The sequence below is a fragment of the Peromyscus californicus genome, unplaced genomic scaffold (assembly GCF_007827085.1).
Source record: "Peromyscus californicus insignis strain IS unplaced genomic scaffold, ASM782708v3 Scaffold_1__1_contigs__length_55948999, whole genome shotgun sequence".
Taxonomy (NCBI): Eukaryota; Metazoa; Chordata; class Mammalia; order Rodentia; family Cricetidae; genus Peromyscus; species Peromyscus californicus.
This window is the reverse complement of record NW_026294492.1, coordinates 49,381,757-49,395,042: the sequence shown is the minus strand read 5'-3', so window position 1 is coordinate 49,395,042 and position 13,286 is coordinate 49,381,757. Positions and strand designations below refer to the sequence as shown.

At 46.9% G+C, this 13,286-nt stretch overlaps 1 protein-coding gene across 1 annotated transcript; it reads right to left on the bottom strand.

Moving 5' to 3' along the window:
* Positions 1-534: 534 nt before the first annotated feature.
* Positions 535-4,277, bottom strand: Cd70 (CD70 molecule). Its single transcript, XM_052747360.1, has 4 exons — positions 4,099-4,277; positions 3,968-4,049; positions 3,444-3,477; positions 535-927 (listed from the first exon to the last, which is right to left on the bottom strand). Exons 1-4 carry the CDS (start codon positions 4,275-4,277, stop codon positions 542-544), a joined length of 681 nt encoding a protein of 226 aa, XP_052603320.1. The 3' UTR covers positions 535-541.
* Positions 4,278-13,286: the final 9,009 nt, after the last annotated feature.

Here is a 13,286-nt window from a genome sequence, read left to right as displayed (position 1 = left end):
CAAGTGCTGAGAACAGAATGCAGCACACACCTGGTCTTAGGTAAAGATGTTGCTGGGGAGAGATGTCTTCCAGGCCTCTTTAACTCTTGACATTTCCAAGACCACCCCGCCCCCCAGGCCAGGCATGAAGCACAGGGAGTGAAGTTTCCAGGGTTTTCCCTCCTTTGGCCTCAGATCCCTCCCTATTCCATGGAAAAAGTTCGAGGCCCCCAGCTGGTGGTGCTATTTTGGGACACTGAGGACTCTTTGGAGGAGGGGCCTAGCTCTGACCTATCACAGGGGGGCTTTGCTCCCTTCCCACCCTGAGGCTGTCCTCAGTCGTCAGAGGGGGAGGGGAGGAGGAGGAGGAATAAAATTTTAAAAAGGATATGAAGCTGGGAGGGAGATGGGGTGATGGGAGGGGGAAGATGGACGGAAGTACCAGCCGATGAATATGTGTACTATACATTTATAAATATGTAGAATTTGCAATGAATAAAAATTACTATTCACAAAATAAGAGCACAATTTAAAAGCCCCACAATCCATCCAGGAGTTGTGGTCAGGGGTATACCCAGTGAACGCCGAAGAAAGTCTCGTCAGCGTTGCGGGAGGGCAGCAGAGGCAGGGTGAGGTTGGTGCAGAGGATATCCCCGATGGCCAGGCGAGTCAGGCGCTGGGATGCCACGGTGCAGCTCTGTCCAAAGTGCAGGCGCAGCAGGCTGATGCTGTGGCCAGCGGGGGAGCAGATGCTCACAGTCACGGTGGCCCTGGGCTGCACGGTGCTGCATGCCACAGAGCAGTTGGCCAGTGTCACTTGGATATGCAGCCTGTAGATGCCATCACGATGGATATACAGCTGCCCCTTCTCCAGCCCTGGTCCATGAGTGAAGGATCTTCCCAAGGTTGGACCGGCCTCCCAGTGCAGTGTAAGGTCCTTCCGAGGAACTGGGGGCAAAAGGTGAAGGGGATGAGAACCGAGGCTAGACAGACAGTGGGATTTAGAACCGGGACTGATGTGGAGGCAGAGAGGTGAAGAACTTGAAGGGAGGAGAAGAAAAAGAGAAGAGAGATGGATGGATGGGCACACACAATGCCGGGGAGGCAGAGAGACGGAGAAAAGAGGATAGAGGTGAGAGAGAATGAGAGATGCAGAGAGAGCGATATGGAAACATATGGTGCAGAGAGGGAGAGATGGACACACGCACATCAGAGAGATGCAAATACACGCGTATGGAAAGACAGATGGACAGAGGAGAGAGAGAACCAGAGAGACATGGTGCAGGGGACGCCTAGGACTCTGTGGCACCTTCCCCCGCCCACCCCCCTGTGCTGCTCTGATGCCTGGGAGTTGCCTCTGGGTCCCACCAAATTCCAGTCCTTCTTGCTCCCTCTCCAATAATACCCTGGGCCCAGCTCAGAGGACCGCAAGGGTTTGGGCCAGCATGGCCACGTTGCCTGGGTGAGGGGAAACTGGTCATGGGCTGGACACATGTCACGCCTTCTACCGGGATGAAGAAGGGACCTAGCAAAGTCCCTCGTTAACTATCCTTGTGATGGCTCCTTAGATGGTCAGCTGAGGTCTAGAATCACAGTGGAAACAAATCTGTCACCAGTTATACAGATGATGGTAACTGAGGTGGGAAGACACACCCCGAAGATGGGAGGCACCATGCCATGTGGAGGAATACAAAGGAAAAAGTGCTGAACGCTCATCTCTCTACTTCCTGACAGGATGTGAAGTGTCTGTTGGTCTCAGCCTCCCCCTCCAGGATGGACTACAGCCTCCAGCTGCCAGGCTAGCTGGCAGAAGTCGGTCCTCCCTTAGGTTGCTTTCGTCTGTTACTTGGTTTGTTATTTTGTTCCAGCAACGAAAAAAGTCATGAGACTGTTGATACAAAGACCTTGATTGCCAATCAGAGCAGCTAACTGGGGTGGGGGGGGTAGGGGGTGGGAGGGTGGGAGGGAGGGAGGGAGGGAGGGAGAGAGAGAGAGAGGGAGGGAGGGAGGGAGAGGGAGAGAGAGAGAGAGAGAGAGGGAGGGAGGGAGGATCCCTTTAATTAGTTATTGATTTTGAGATGAGATCTTGCTATACAGGGTACCCTCAAATTCACGATGTTCCTGCCTCAGGCTGCTGAGTACTAGAATGACGACTGTGCCAGCCTGCCCAGACAGGACGGATTTATTAAAGTAATGGTTAGTTGGTTATTAGTATCAAGGTCCACAGTACTTAAGTACTAATGTTACTACCAGATGTTTTTAAATTTTGAGACAAAATCTTGCTTGTAGCCTGAGCTGGCCCAGCACTTGCAATGCCCCTGCCCCAGACTCCTGAGGGCTTGAATGCCAGATGTGCATCACCATACCCCATAGGGCCTAACTTTGAAGGACAGATCCAATCCTAGCATGCCACAAGTACTATTTCGGCTTAATTTGCTTTGCCTAGTCTTCAGCACTTGTGTTTTCCTTGGCTTGTTTGTAGGAGTGCCACGGAACCCAGAATCTCCCAGATGTTTTGGAAGTACTCTGCCACTAAGTGACATCCCCAACCCCTCACTGGGGGATTCTAGGCGGGGCTCCACCCTCACCACGCCCCCAGCCCCTCACTGGGGGATTCTAGGCGGGGCTCCACCCTGGCCACGCCTCCCCTGCCCCTTTCACTAAGACGCAGCCTTCTGATACACAAGCTACATACAACAGGTGCGGAGAAAACAAAGGGCTGTGAGTAGCTGGATCATCATAGCTGCTTGTGTTGTGTCTGAACTTTGTGAGGAAAGGAGAGGATGACTGAGGTGGTGTGTTCCTGGAATCATGCGTCCCCATCTTAGGAGCCTCTCTCTACCTCCTTTTACTCTCTCTCCCTTTCTCAATTTCTTATGAGACACGGACTCTTATAGTCAAGACTGGCCTTGAACTCGATGACCTTGAATTCCTGTTCCTCCTGCTTGTGCCTCCTTGTGCTGGGATGGCAGTGTGCACCACCAACCACATCTGGTTTACGTGGTGCTGGGCTGGTGAGCCAGGCAGCGCTGTAACCACTGAGTCACATCCCATACTGCTTTCTTTCTTTCCTCCCCCCCCCCCCCCAGATGATCCCAGGCTGGCTTCAAACTCCCAGTGTAGCAGAGGATGACATCGAACTCCTAACCCTCCTGCCTCTGTTGCCCAAATGCTGGGATGACAAGTGTGGACCAGCAGTGTGGCTTATGTGGTGCCGAGGATGGAACCCAGGGCCTCCTGGGTGCTGGGTGCTGGTTCTACCGACTCAGGCTGAGCCAGGGGCCACTCCTTTCCTATGTTCCCTCCCTCCTTCCCTCCCTCCCTCCCTCCCTTCATCCCTCCCTCCCTCTTTCTCTGCTTCCCTCTCTCCTTCCCTCCCTCCCTCATTCCCTCTCTCCCTCATTCCCTCTCTCCCTCACTCCTTCTTGTCCCCACCTCCCACCCCACTGGATTTCCAGCCTTACCTGTGAGATTCAGCTGTAACTCAGCTAAATGCGCCTGGAAAAAAAAAATACCGGAAAACAGAGAAAGCTCATGAGCGCCCACGGCTGGAGAGACTCTCGGGGTTCCCTGTGTGCCTGCTTGCTGCCCTCCATGCTACATTCCCACCGGCCTATTTTGCTAGTTTTTCGTTGTTAAGTCTTATCCAGACCCCTGCGAAGTTGCAGTTACAAGATCGCTGAAAAAAATCACTGGTTTGCTTTCCTGGAACCGGGGTCGGGTGGGGGGCTCAGGCCATCCTTCCCACCACTTGTGGGACCTTTCAGCCCTGGGAAGCTCCCCCCCCCCCCCCCCCCCCGCACTAGTGAGGTTCCCAGCAGCATCGGCGCCTCCCCGGGCGTGGTGGGGGAACGCCGGCAGCCCGGCTGGGTCATCCCGGCCGCTCAAAGCTGCATCTTTCCCAGCCCGGGATCCCCCATGTGTTCTCAGGCAGCAGGGACCGGCCTGGCCTCCCTCCTCAGCCTCTCCTGTCTTCTGTCTATCTCACCTTCCTCTTTTCGACCCATTTCGTTCCGATTTTGCCTCTTTTTCGTGTCCTTTGCTTGCGCTCCTGCGCATCCTTCCCGAGCCTGTCCGTCCCCTCCAGAGTACTTGAGTTCCTACCTCCCCTCCTCCCACTTCTCGCCCCCTCTCACCTCAAGTGGCTCCAGCTGCGTCTGCTGCTGCCTCCGGAAGAGGACACAGTAGATCAAACAGGAGATGAAAAGAATCACCACCATCAGGAGGCCAAAGCGCAGGAAGGTGTTCCAGCTCGGGCGTAACAGCACCCAGGGGCAAGGGCGACCTTCCTCCACCATCCTTGCTAGCGGGCGCTGCATCCTCTGATGGCGACGAAGGCCAGAAGGCAGCAGGAAGCTGCAGCCTCCTCACTTGAGCTTTTGTGGCCTGCCTTGACCTGCCCTTAGAACGGGGATGTCCGACGCAGGGGAAGAACTGGGTCTCTTCACAGTGATAGGGAAATCCCCCGGAGCTTGTGGCACCCCCTGCCATCTTACAGACAGGCCCGCCCCCAGCTTGTCCCTCAGGCACAAAACATTCTGTACCCAGACCCTGGTGTTCATTCATCCATCCATTCATTCATTCATTCATTCAACAAACCGTTTATTGAGTATCTATTAGTGTTTCAGTACTGGGCTGGGTTGCTAGGAAATTAGGAAGCGTCTGCATCCAGGGATCCCCCGTGCTCCCCCAAATATTTGGACAAGACTGTAGACACTTCCATGCGGGCCCTTATAAGCATCTCACATGGGAATTCACTATATAGCCCAGGCTGGCCTAGAACTTGTCATGTTGCCCAGAGTTGCCTGCATCTCCTCAAGTAGCCCAGGCAGATGTGAAACTTGTAGCCCAGGGTGGCCTCTGACTCATCCTTCTGACTTTGGGTGTGAGTCACCACACCTGACTTGTCCTGATGGCTAGCTTATTCAATAGCTACTGGCCCCTCCGTTCGTGTCCCTCGGAAGCTGAGAACATAACCCTATTTGAAAGGAGACACAACTGTTGCATTCATGAATTTACTGCAGTTGTGATTATCAGCCCAAGATGGCCCAGCAAGGTTCATCACGGACGTGGGGAGGGGCCTGAGACCCCTCTTCTTCCTGTGGCTTTCAGGTAAGTTGTCGCTGCTCCAGGAAAACAGGGTCCCACCCACGACACAGAGCAGCTGATAGTTCACTTAGAGCTAGCAAAGAGGCAAGAAAACCCTCCTTAGAGAGAGGGGGCTGAGCTAGGCAGGCCTGGGGCTTGTATCTCTCCTGTCCCTTCCCCTGAGCCTCCCCTGGGTGGGCACTCCAAGAGAGCATTGTGTTCTTCATGTCTGTTCTATAAGATGTCGAACACATCTACTAGCTCAAGTTTCCCTGAAGTTGAGACGTTCACTAGAGAAAAGGGCATTGGGGGGAGGTTGCCTCTGAAACAGGTTTGAGCTGACCCAGCTTAGAGGCCACCACCACTACCTTCATATCCTGTTTTGGGGGAAACTTGTTGGACAGTGGCCCCTGAATTTCAGATGTAGTCTGATTAACATGGGGCTAGAGAGATGTCTCAGTAGTTAAGATCCAGTCCCTTCCAGAGGACTCAGTTCCAAGCACCCATGTCAAGTGGTTTAGAAAGATCTAGAATTCCAGTTCCAGGAGGATTTGGTGTCTCTGGTTTCCATGGGCACCTGCACTCATGTGTACATACCCTCCCCATACACATAAATAAAATAAACAAACTGTTTAAAAAATATGAAGTGGGATGGGGAGATGGCTCAGTGGGTAAATCCTTGTTAAGCAAGTATGAGAACCCCTGAGTTTGATCTCTGAAAGTGGGGTACAGCAATACCTGCTTGTTACTGCAGCCTGCTGGGAGGTGGAGACAGGAGGACCTTGGCAGCTCAGTGCCCAGCCTAGCTGAAATGGAGAGCTCGGGGCTCAGTGAGAAACCTGGGTGCAGGGCGGGAGAGGAAAGCATTTGGTGTCAACCTCCTGCCTCTGCATGCAACTGCAGGAGGGAGTGTGCCCTGTCTCCTACACGTGCACACTTGCACATGGCGTGAAAAGACACCTGGGAAGTAGGGACTTGGGACCTGTGAAGAGCTTAGCAGGGTACAGCCACCACTCCAGAGGATGGAGTGACTCTCTCCCCCAGCCTTCAGAGGGAGTGTGGCCTCCCTGATACCTTGTTTCAGAGCCCTAACCTCTACAACAGTTTTTTAAAAAAAATCTTTAATTATGTGTATGAATGTGTGTGTGTGTGTGTGTGTGTGTGTGTGTGTGTGTGTGTGTACGCACATGCATGCACACATGAGTGCACTGCCCATGGAGGCAAAAGAAAAAAAAAAGATGGTGTTGGAGCTGGAGTTACAGGTGGTTGTGAGCTGCCAGATGTGGGTTCTTGGACCCAAACTTGGACCCTCGGCAAGAACAGCAAGTACCTGTAATTGCTAAGTCATTTCTTCAGCTCCATTTTGGGGACTTTAAGCCATCTGATGTGTGGGCTGTTTTCACGATAGGGTTTCTATTACTGTGATGAACACCAGGACCAAAACAACTTGGAGAGGGATGGGTTAATTTCACCTTCCAGTTCCTCATCACTGAAGGAAGGCAGGGCAGGACTCAGGTGGGACTGAAGAGGGAGCCAAGGAAGAGTGCTGCTTACTAACTTGCTCAGTCTGCATTCTTGTACACTTAGGACCACCTGAATGGAAGTGCATAATGTGCTGGACCCTCCTGTGGGTGTTCTGGGAGGGTCCATGAAGAAAAAGGATTACTCCAAGATGACTTTGGGCTCAGCAGAGCAGCAGTGTGAACCAGCTTCTGGTGAACTGACTGCTCACTGCTTCCTTTTGTTACACATCCTAAAAAGCATCCTTATTGTTACACAATTTACACCTTTAGCAAGTGATTTCCACATATCAAAACCTCTTATCTGGAGCTGTTTGAAGGAGACTTTTGCCTAAGCAGTCCTCAGCCAGGAGACCTCCTGGCTTGCCAGGTTCTCCCATTACTAAGTTTTGCAAAAGCTCTGGAATCCTTCAGGAAGGACTCAGATAAGAATCACTGACTTGCTGGGCAGTGGTGGCGCACGCCTTTAATCCCAGCACTCAGGAGGCAGAGACAGGCGGATCTCTGTGAGTTCGAGGCCAGCCTGGTCTACAGAGCAAGTTCCAGGAAAGGCTCAAAGCTACACAGAGAAACCCTGTCATGAAAAACCAAAAAAAAAAAAAAAAAAAAGAATCACTGACTTTATTCCATTTCTTTAAGGGAGTTTTTTATTTCCTCTTTAAGGGAGTTTTTCATTTCCTCTTTAAGGGCCTCTATCATCTTCTTAAAGTCATTTTTAGGATTGATTTCTTCTGCTTCTTCTGCATTGGTATGTTCAGGTCTTGCAGGTGTAGAATCGCTAGGTTCTGATGTTGTCGTATAGGTCTTTACGTTGTTGCCTGTATTTTTGCACTGGCGTCTACTCATCTCTTCCTCTGCTTGGTGTAGGCGGTGTCTGTGTCTAAAGGTGACTCTCTTGTTCTAATTGTTAGTCTTGGTCCACTAGGAGTTTTTAGTCAAATCAGTGCTGTTGGGCTCTGTTTCTCCGGGAGCAGCTTAGTCCAGTCAGTGTTAGTGGGTTCTGTCTCAGGGAGTAGTTGTTCCCAATTGGTGCAGGGTGGGCTTATAGCTCCAGTGGTTGCTGGGTTTGCAGGGTCTGATTATTTATTTATTTATTTGTTTGTTTATTTATTTTTGGTGAGGGAGCAGGGAAAGGTAGCTGCCTGGTCCCTGGGGCTCTGATGGCTGGGGCCTAGGGGCTAGAGACCTGGTCGGCAGGTCCAGAGATGGGGCCTTACCCATTCCTAGTCGGTGTAGGGTGGGCTTATGATTCTGGTGATCTGGTTCGGTGGCTGGACGGTGCCTTCTCTTGCATTCTCGAGTCGTGTTTTGCTTGCTCGCCAACTCCCAAGCAGACTGCAGGTTTCTGAAACCTCTCCAGAATGGATCTCAGCTGAGCAGTTGATCAGTAAGGCAATCTCACTAACGCCTCCAAGTTGTTGGGGTTCGCAGGATCTGCAGCTGGGCCCGGGGTTGGCCTCGGGCAGAATGTTTGCAGAATGTTCGGTCAGTTCTGGTCTCATCCCATGGAGGTGGCCAAGAATCACTGACTTTAAACAAAAGGTAACAATCACTGACTTCAATCAAAAGGTAACAATCACTGATTTTAATCAAAAGGTAACAATCACGGACTTTAAACAAAAGGTAACAATCACTGACTTCAATCAAAGCCTGGGCGCTAACACTCTGGAATTCAAGCCAAGTGCAATGGCTCTGTGGAATCCTGTCCTGCATCTGGCCCTTCTGTTTAAGCTATAATTAGTTATGATGAAGATTATGTAGCCTTACAGTAAATACAGCCTTTTTTCCTATTGTTTTGTTTCATGATCTTAGGCAAATAAGCCAAAATACTTTTTTAAAGCCAATAAAAGTTATTACTGCTAGAACAAGAAATCTATTAAGTGATGTACAGGGTCGGACGAGGCTAACGTAACTGCAAGGCTTTCCATAACATCCGTTCCTGTCATATGAGGTAACCTTTTTGAAAAAGTTTCCTTAATTTCTTGCTGTAAGTTATAAATCATTTAGGAAGAATTAGGGTGACCCATCAAATGCATCTTTAACTTTTCCAGTCAAGCTTGCTATCATTGAACCTTAAAGGTGTAGTACAATACGCTGTAACATTCCGATCACATTTTTAATTTTATCTGCTTCTCCAATATTTCCAACTGATCTCCCATTAGTATAACAGCTTGTCTCACATCAGCTATTCCATTAACTATCTCACTGTTTTATTTTCTTGAGTCCAAAGTTCTGTAGAATGCTTGTGCCAGTCTCTAATGAACTTAGCAGTTTGATTTCTTTATGAAGGGCCAATCCAGCTGCTGTAGCAGCAGTAGCAGCCAGTGCATCAATACCCGTAACTACTGCAATAATCAGTCTAAGCATTCAATGTGTTCTTCTTAATATTCTTTCAGTGAGCTTCTGCACTACGGTCATCACAGGTGAGTCTTGCCATGGCCTTGACGACTTCACTGGCATCCATTTGCTGGCCTTGCTCTAAGAATGTATAAACTTTCAGAGGTTACATTAAAGACATACTAGAATTAACACAGGTATGAGGGTACAGTGTTCACAAGTGATGCTGTAATTATTAGGGTGCCATTGTACAGGCACTTCAGTAGCTGAATAGGTAATGGTACACATACTATAAAAGGATGGCTTTGATTTAGTCTAAATGACAAAGTTTCATCCTTAATGTTTAACTCTCCTTCCCATGCTTTAAGAGGGTGGAAGGTTGCTGTGGGATGGTCTATATGTCAAGTGTGTTGCTGATTGGTCAATAAATAAAACACTGATTGGCCATTGGCTAGGCAGGAAGTGTAGGCGGGACAAGGAGGAGAATAAAGCTGGGAAGTGGAAGGCTGAGTCAGAGAGACACTGCCAGCTGCCACGATGAGAAACAGCATGTGAAGATGCCGGTAAGCCACGAGCCATGTGACAAGGTATAGATTTATAGAAACGGATTAATTTAACTTGTAAGAACAGTTAGCAAGAAGCCTGCCATGGCCATACAGTTTGTAACCAATAATATAAGTCTCTGTGTTTACTTGGTCGGGTCTGAGCGGCTGTGGGACTGGCAGGTGAGAGCGATTTGTCCTGACTGTGGGCCAGGCAGGAAAACTCTAGCTACAGAAGGTACTTGCTAATTTCTTCAAGTTAGTCTGAACTGAATCGCCAAGTTGTAGGAGAGGACTTGACATTCCAACTCCATGCCATTGAATAGGTTCATTGACAGCAGAGCTAATTTCCACAGTCCCATTTGAACTATATCTGTGCCATCTTGATTCTGAGCGAGAATGTTTTCCTTGAAGGAAGCCAGAAGGGCTCCAGTCAATGAAGCCTCCGTGGGAGATACTAATTAGCACTCGAGGTTTCTCATCTTTACATTGTTGCCAGTGTACCCAGTCAGATTCTTTGTTGATAACCCACATCTCACCAGACGGTAGATTTTATGGAACTAGTAGCATTAATCTCCTGTCCTCTAAAACCAGATGCATGAAGAATATAAAACTTGAGAAAATCCTGGGTAGTATTAACTATAGCCACATTACCCATACAAATAGGAATTCCTTGCATCCCCGCAGTATAATTCCTAATTTCTTTACCTCCCTCCATAGATTGGCAGGACCTTGGTTTTCATACGGACCAGGTAGCCAAGAAGATTCATTAACCATCACAGGAATATCCACATCTCCCCAACTTACTCCTATGTTAGTTGGAGGATTAGGAACATAAGCCCAATACGTATAGTTGGCCCTGTTACCTGTATAGTTACCACAGATAGCATAGCAAGGAACAACATTGTGCATTAAGAGGTTTTGCAGCCAGTCAGACTAATGCTCCCCCTTTGTCACAGAGATTCTTAAGCTGTCCCGAGGTGGGAGGATCAGCCATCCACTTCAAAGTCTTTCTGTATCACTTCTCTCCAAGTCCAGTCACCCATGTCAGCAGCCAAAATGTCTAAGAGACTTCTCTTGCTCATGTTGGATTTTTATCAATTTCGATGGTATCCACAAATTTTTGTTTCCTGCAGAAACATAAGCATATCCTCAGCCCCATCACAACACTTTCCCTGGTTTCCATTTTGATGTTAAAATATCTTATAATGCACAGGCTGACTCAATTCAGCAGTTTTTTCTGCAGTCCAGTGGCTTCCTGCAGCTGTGGTCCCTGCTTCTTTAGCATTAAAATTTAAAGTCAGTGAAGCGTTTCGAAGCCAATCCCTGGGAGTCCTCATATCTCCCTTCTGATTTATAAGCATTTCTTTTAGAGTTCGATTAGATCTTTTAATAATTGTTTGTCCTGTAGGATTATATGGTATCCCTGTAATGTGTTTTATGTTATAATGTGTAAAACATTGTTTCATTTTACTGGAAACATGAGCAGGGGCATTATCAGTTTTAGTTTGTATCAGTATGTCGATTATAGCCACTTTCTCTAATAAATGTCTAATTATAGAGTCAGCCTTTTCAGAACTTAAGGCAGATGCTCATTAAAATCCACAGTATGTATTAATGGTATGATGAATAAATTTTAAGTTTTCAAATTCTGTTAAATGAAATACATCCATTTGCCAAATTTCTTTTTCTTTTTTTTTTTTTTTTAGATTTATTTATTTATTATGTACACTGAAGAGGGTGCCAGATCTCATTACAGATGGTTGTGAGCCACCATGTGGGTGTTGGGAATTGTCGGTGCTCTTAGTCATCTCTCCAGCCCCCCCATTTGCCAAATTTCATTTCTTTGTGTACCTTTAGGATTACTTCCTGCAGGTAAAGGAACTTGATCGTACTAAGAAGAAGTAGGACAGTTTTTAATAATTTCTTTAGCTTGTTGCCAGGTAAATGGAAAACTTTCTATAAGCCTCTACTATTAACACGATGTTTTCTATGAAATTCTAAAGCTTCTAACACATTTCCCATCACTAATTGATCAATTTTTTCATTTCCTTTTGCTAATGGCCCAGGCAATCCACTATGAGACTGAATATGAGTGATGTATGGTGGATAATTTGTGTTCTGGATTGCTTGTTGCAGTTGCATGAATAGCAAAGTTAATTTTGAATTATCAGGAATAAGTTCAGCAGTTTCTATATATATAATACAACCCCTTCAGCAGATTGAGACTCAGTAATTATATTAAGAGATTCATTAAAGTCTAATAAAAGCATTAGAATGGCATATAACTCTGATTTTTGGACTTGTAATTACTTTACTTACATTTCCTACTTTATAACCAGTCATTCCTAATTCATTTGTGTCAGTATAGAATGTAAGAGCCCCAGAAATAGGAGTTCTTTTCACTGTGCAGGGAAGAATCCATTCAGTTCTTTTCATAAACTGAATCTGTTTACTTTTGGGACATTTGTTGTTGATTTCTCCTAAATAATTGCTACAAGCTCTTTACCAGTCATCATTAATCACCCACAGTTGTATAATTTAAGGATTAGTGTAGGGTACTACAATCTCAGTTGGGTCCATTCCAGACAATTGGTGAAATCTTATTCTTCTCTTTATGATTAATTCAGAAACCTTCTCTATATGGGTTTTACACTTTTTACTCTTTTCCTGGGCTAAAAATATCCATTGTAAAATATTACCTTCCATTTGCATAATGAGTCCAGTAGGGGAATAAATAGAAGGTAAAATTACTAAAATACACTCAGTTGTGAGAGTTAATCAATCTATATAGGCATTTTGAAATTTCTGTCTTAATTAGACCAACATCTTTTCTGCTTCATCTGTTAAATGCCTTGGAATGTTTAAATCCTAGTCACCTTGCAAAATTTTTAAAAATTACTTCATTCTTGAGTAGTCAGTCCAATGGTAGGCCAAAACCAGTCAATATCACCCAATAATTTTTGAAAATCATTAAGAGAGTGTAATCTCTCTTTTTTAACCTGTACCTTTTATGGCTGGATTTTCTGTTTACTTAATTTAAATCTTAAATAATTAAGAGAATCTCCTCTTTGTATTTTTTCAGGAGCAATCCATATGCCCCAACAAGGCAAAATCTTTTGTTGTCAGGGACAAGGACAGAATCTCTAGTTAGTGGAAAAGTACAGACCCCCATAAGACAGGGAACTAGATCATCTTACAGTCAGGTTGCCTAGCAACAGGACATTGAGGCAGAGCCCTTGACCCTTTCACCCTGTAAACATCCTATACAAACATCCTGTTAGCTTGCACCACCTTATGCAGATGACAGCTTCTTGCTCCCCCCACCCTGCAGGAACTATATAAACCCTCTTGGAGAAAAATAAAGTGGCACCTTGATCAGAATCTAGACTTGGTGTATTTCCTTGTATGTCCTGTCCCTATCATTCCGTCCTTAGGGTGGTCGAGAACCCGTTGAAGGCCTGCAGGCGGGGCACTTTGTATTTCATTAAACATTCTTTCCAAGGTACCTGTATTGGAGGTAGCCTATCAAAGACTATTGGGGTCCAACCTCTAACAGTCTCTTCCCAGGGTTTCCAGAAGAGATGCTACCAACCAATGGCGAGAAATAACCTGAGGGAATGAACCTAAGTACGCCGAGCTCTTTAGTCCACTCACTTTATTCTTCTGATACAAAATTCTATCTCCACAGCTTCAATTCTGTTCTCATACTTAGCTCCTCTCTGTTCCTTCTCCTCCAGTCCTCTCATGGCTCTAAATAAGTTCTTTCCATCTCGTCCTTATCTTCATCTTTGTTCCTCTCTATCTCCGTTCCTTCCGG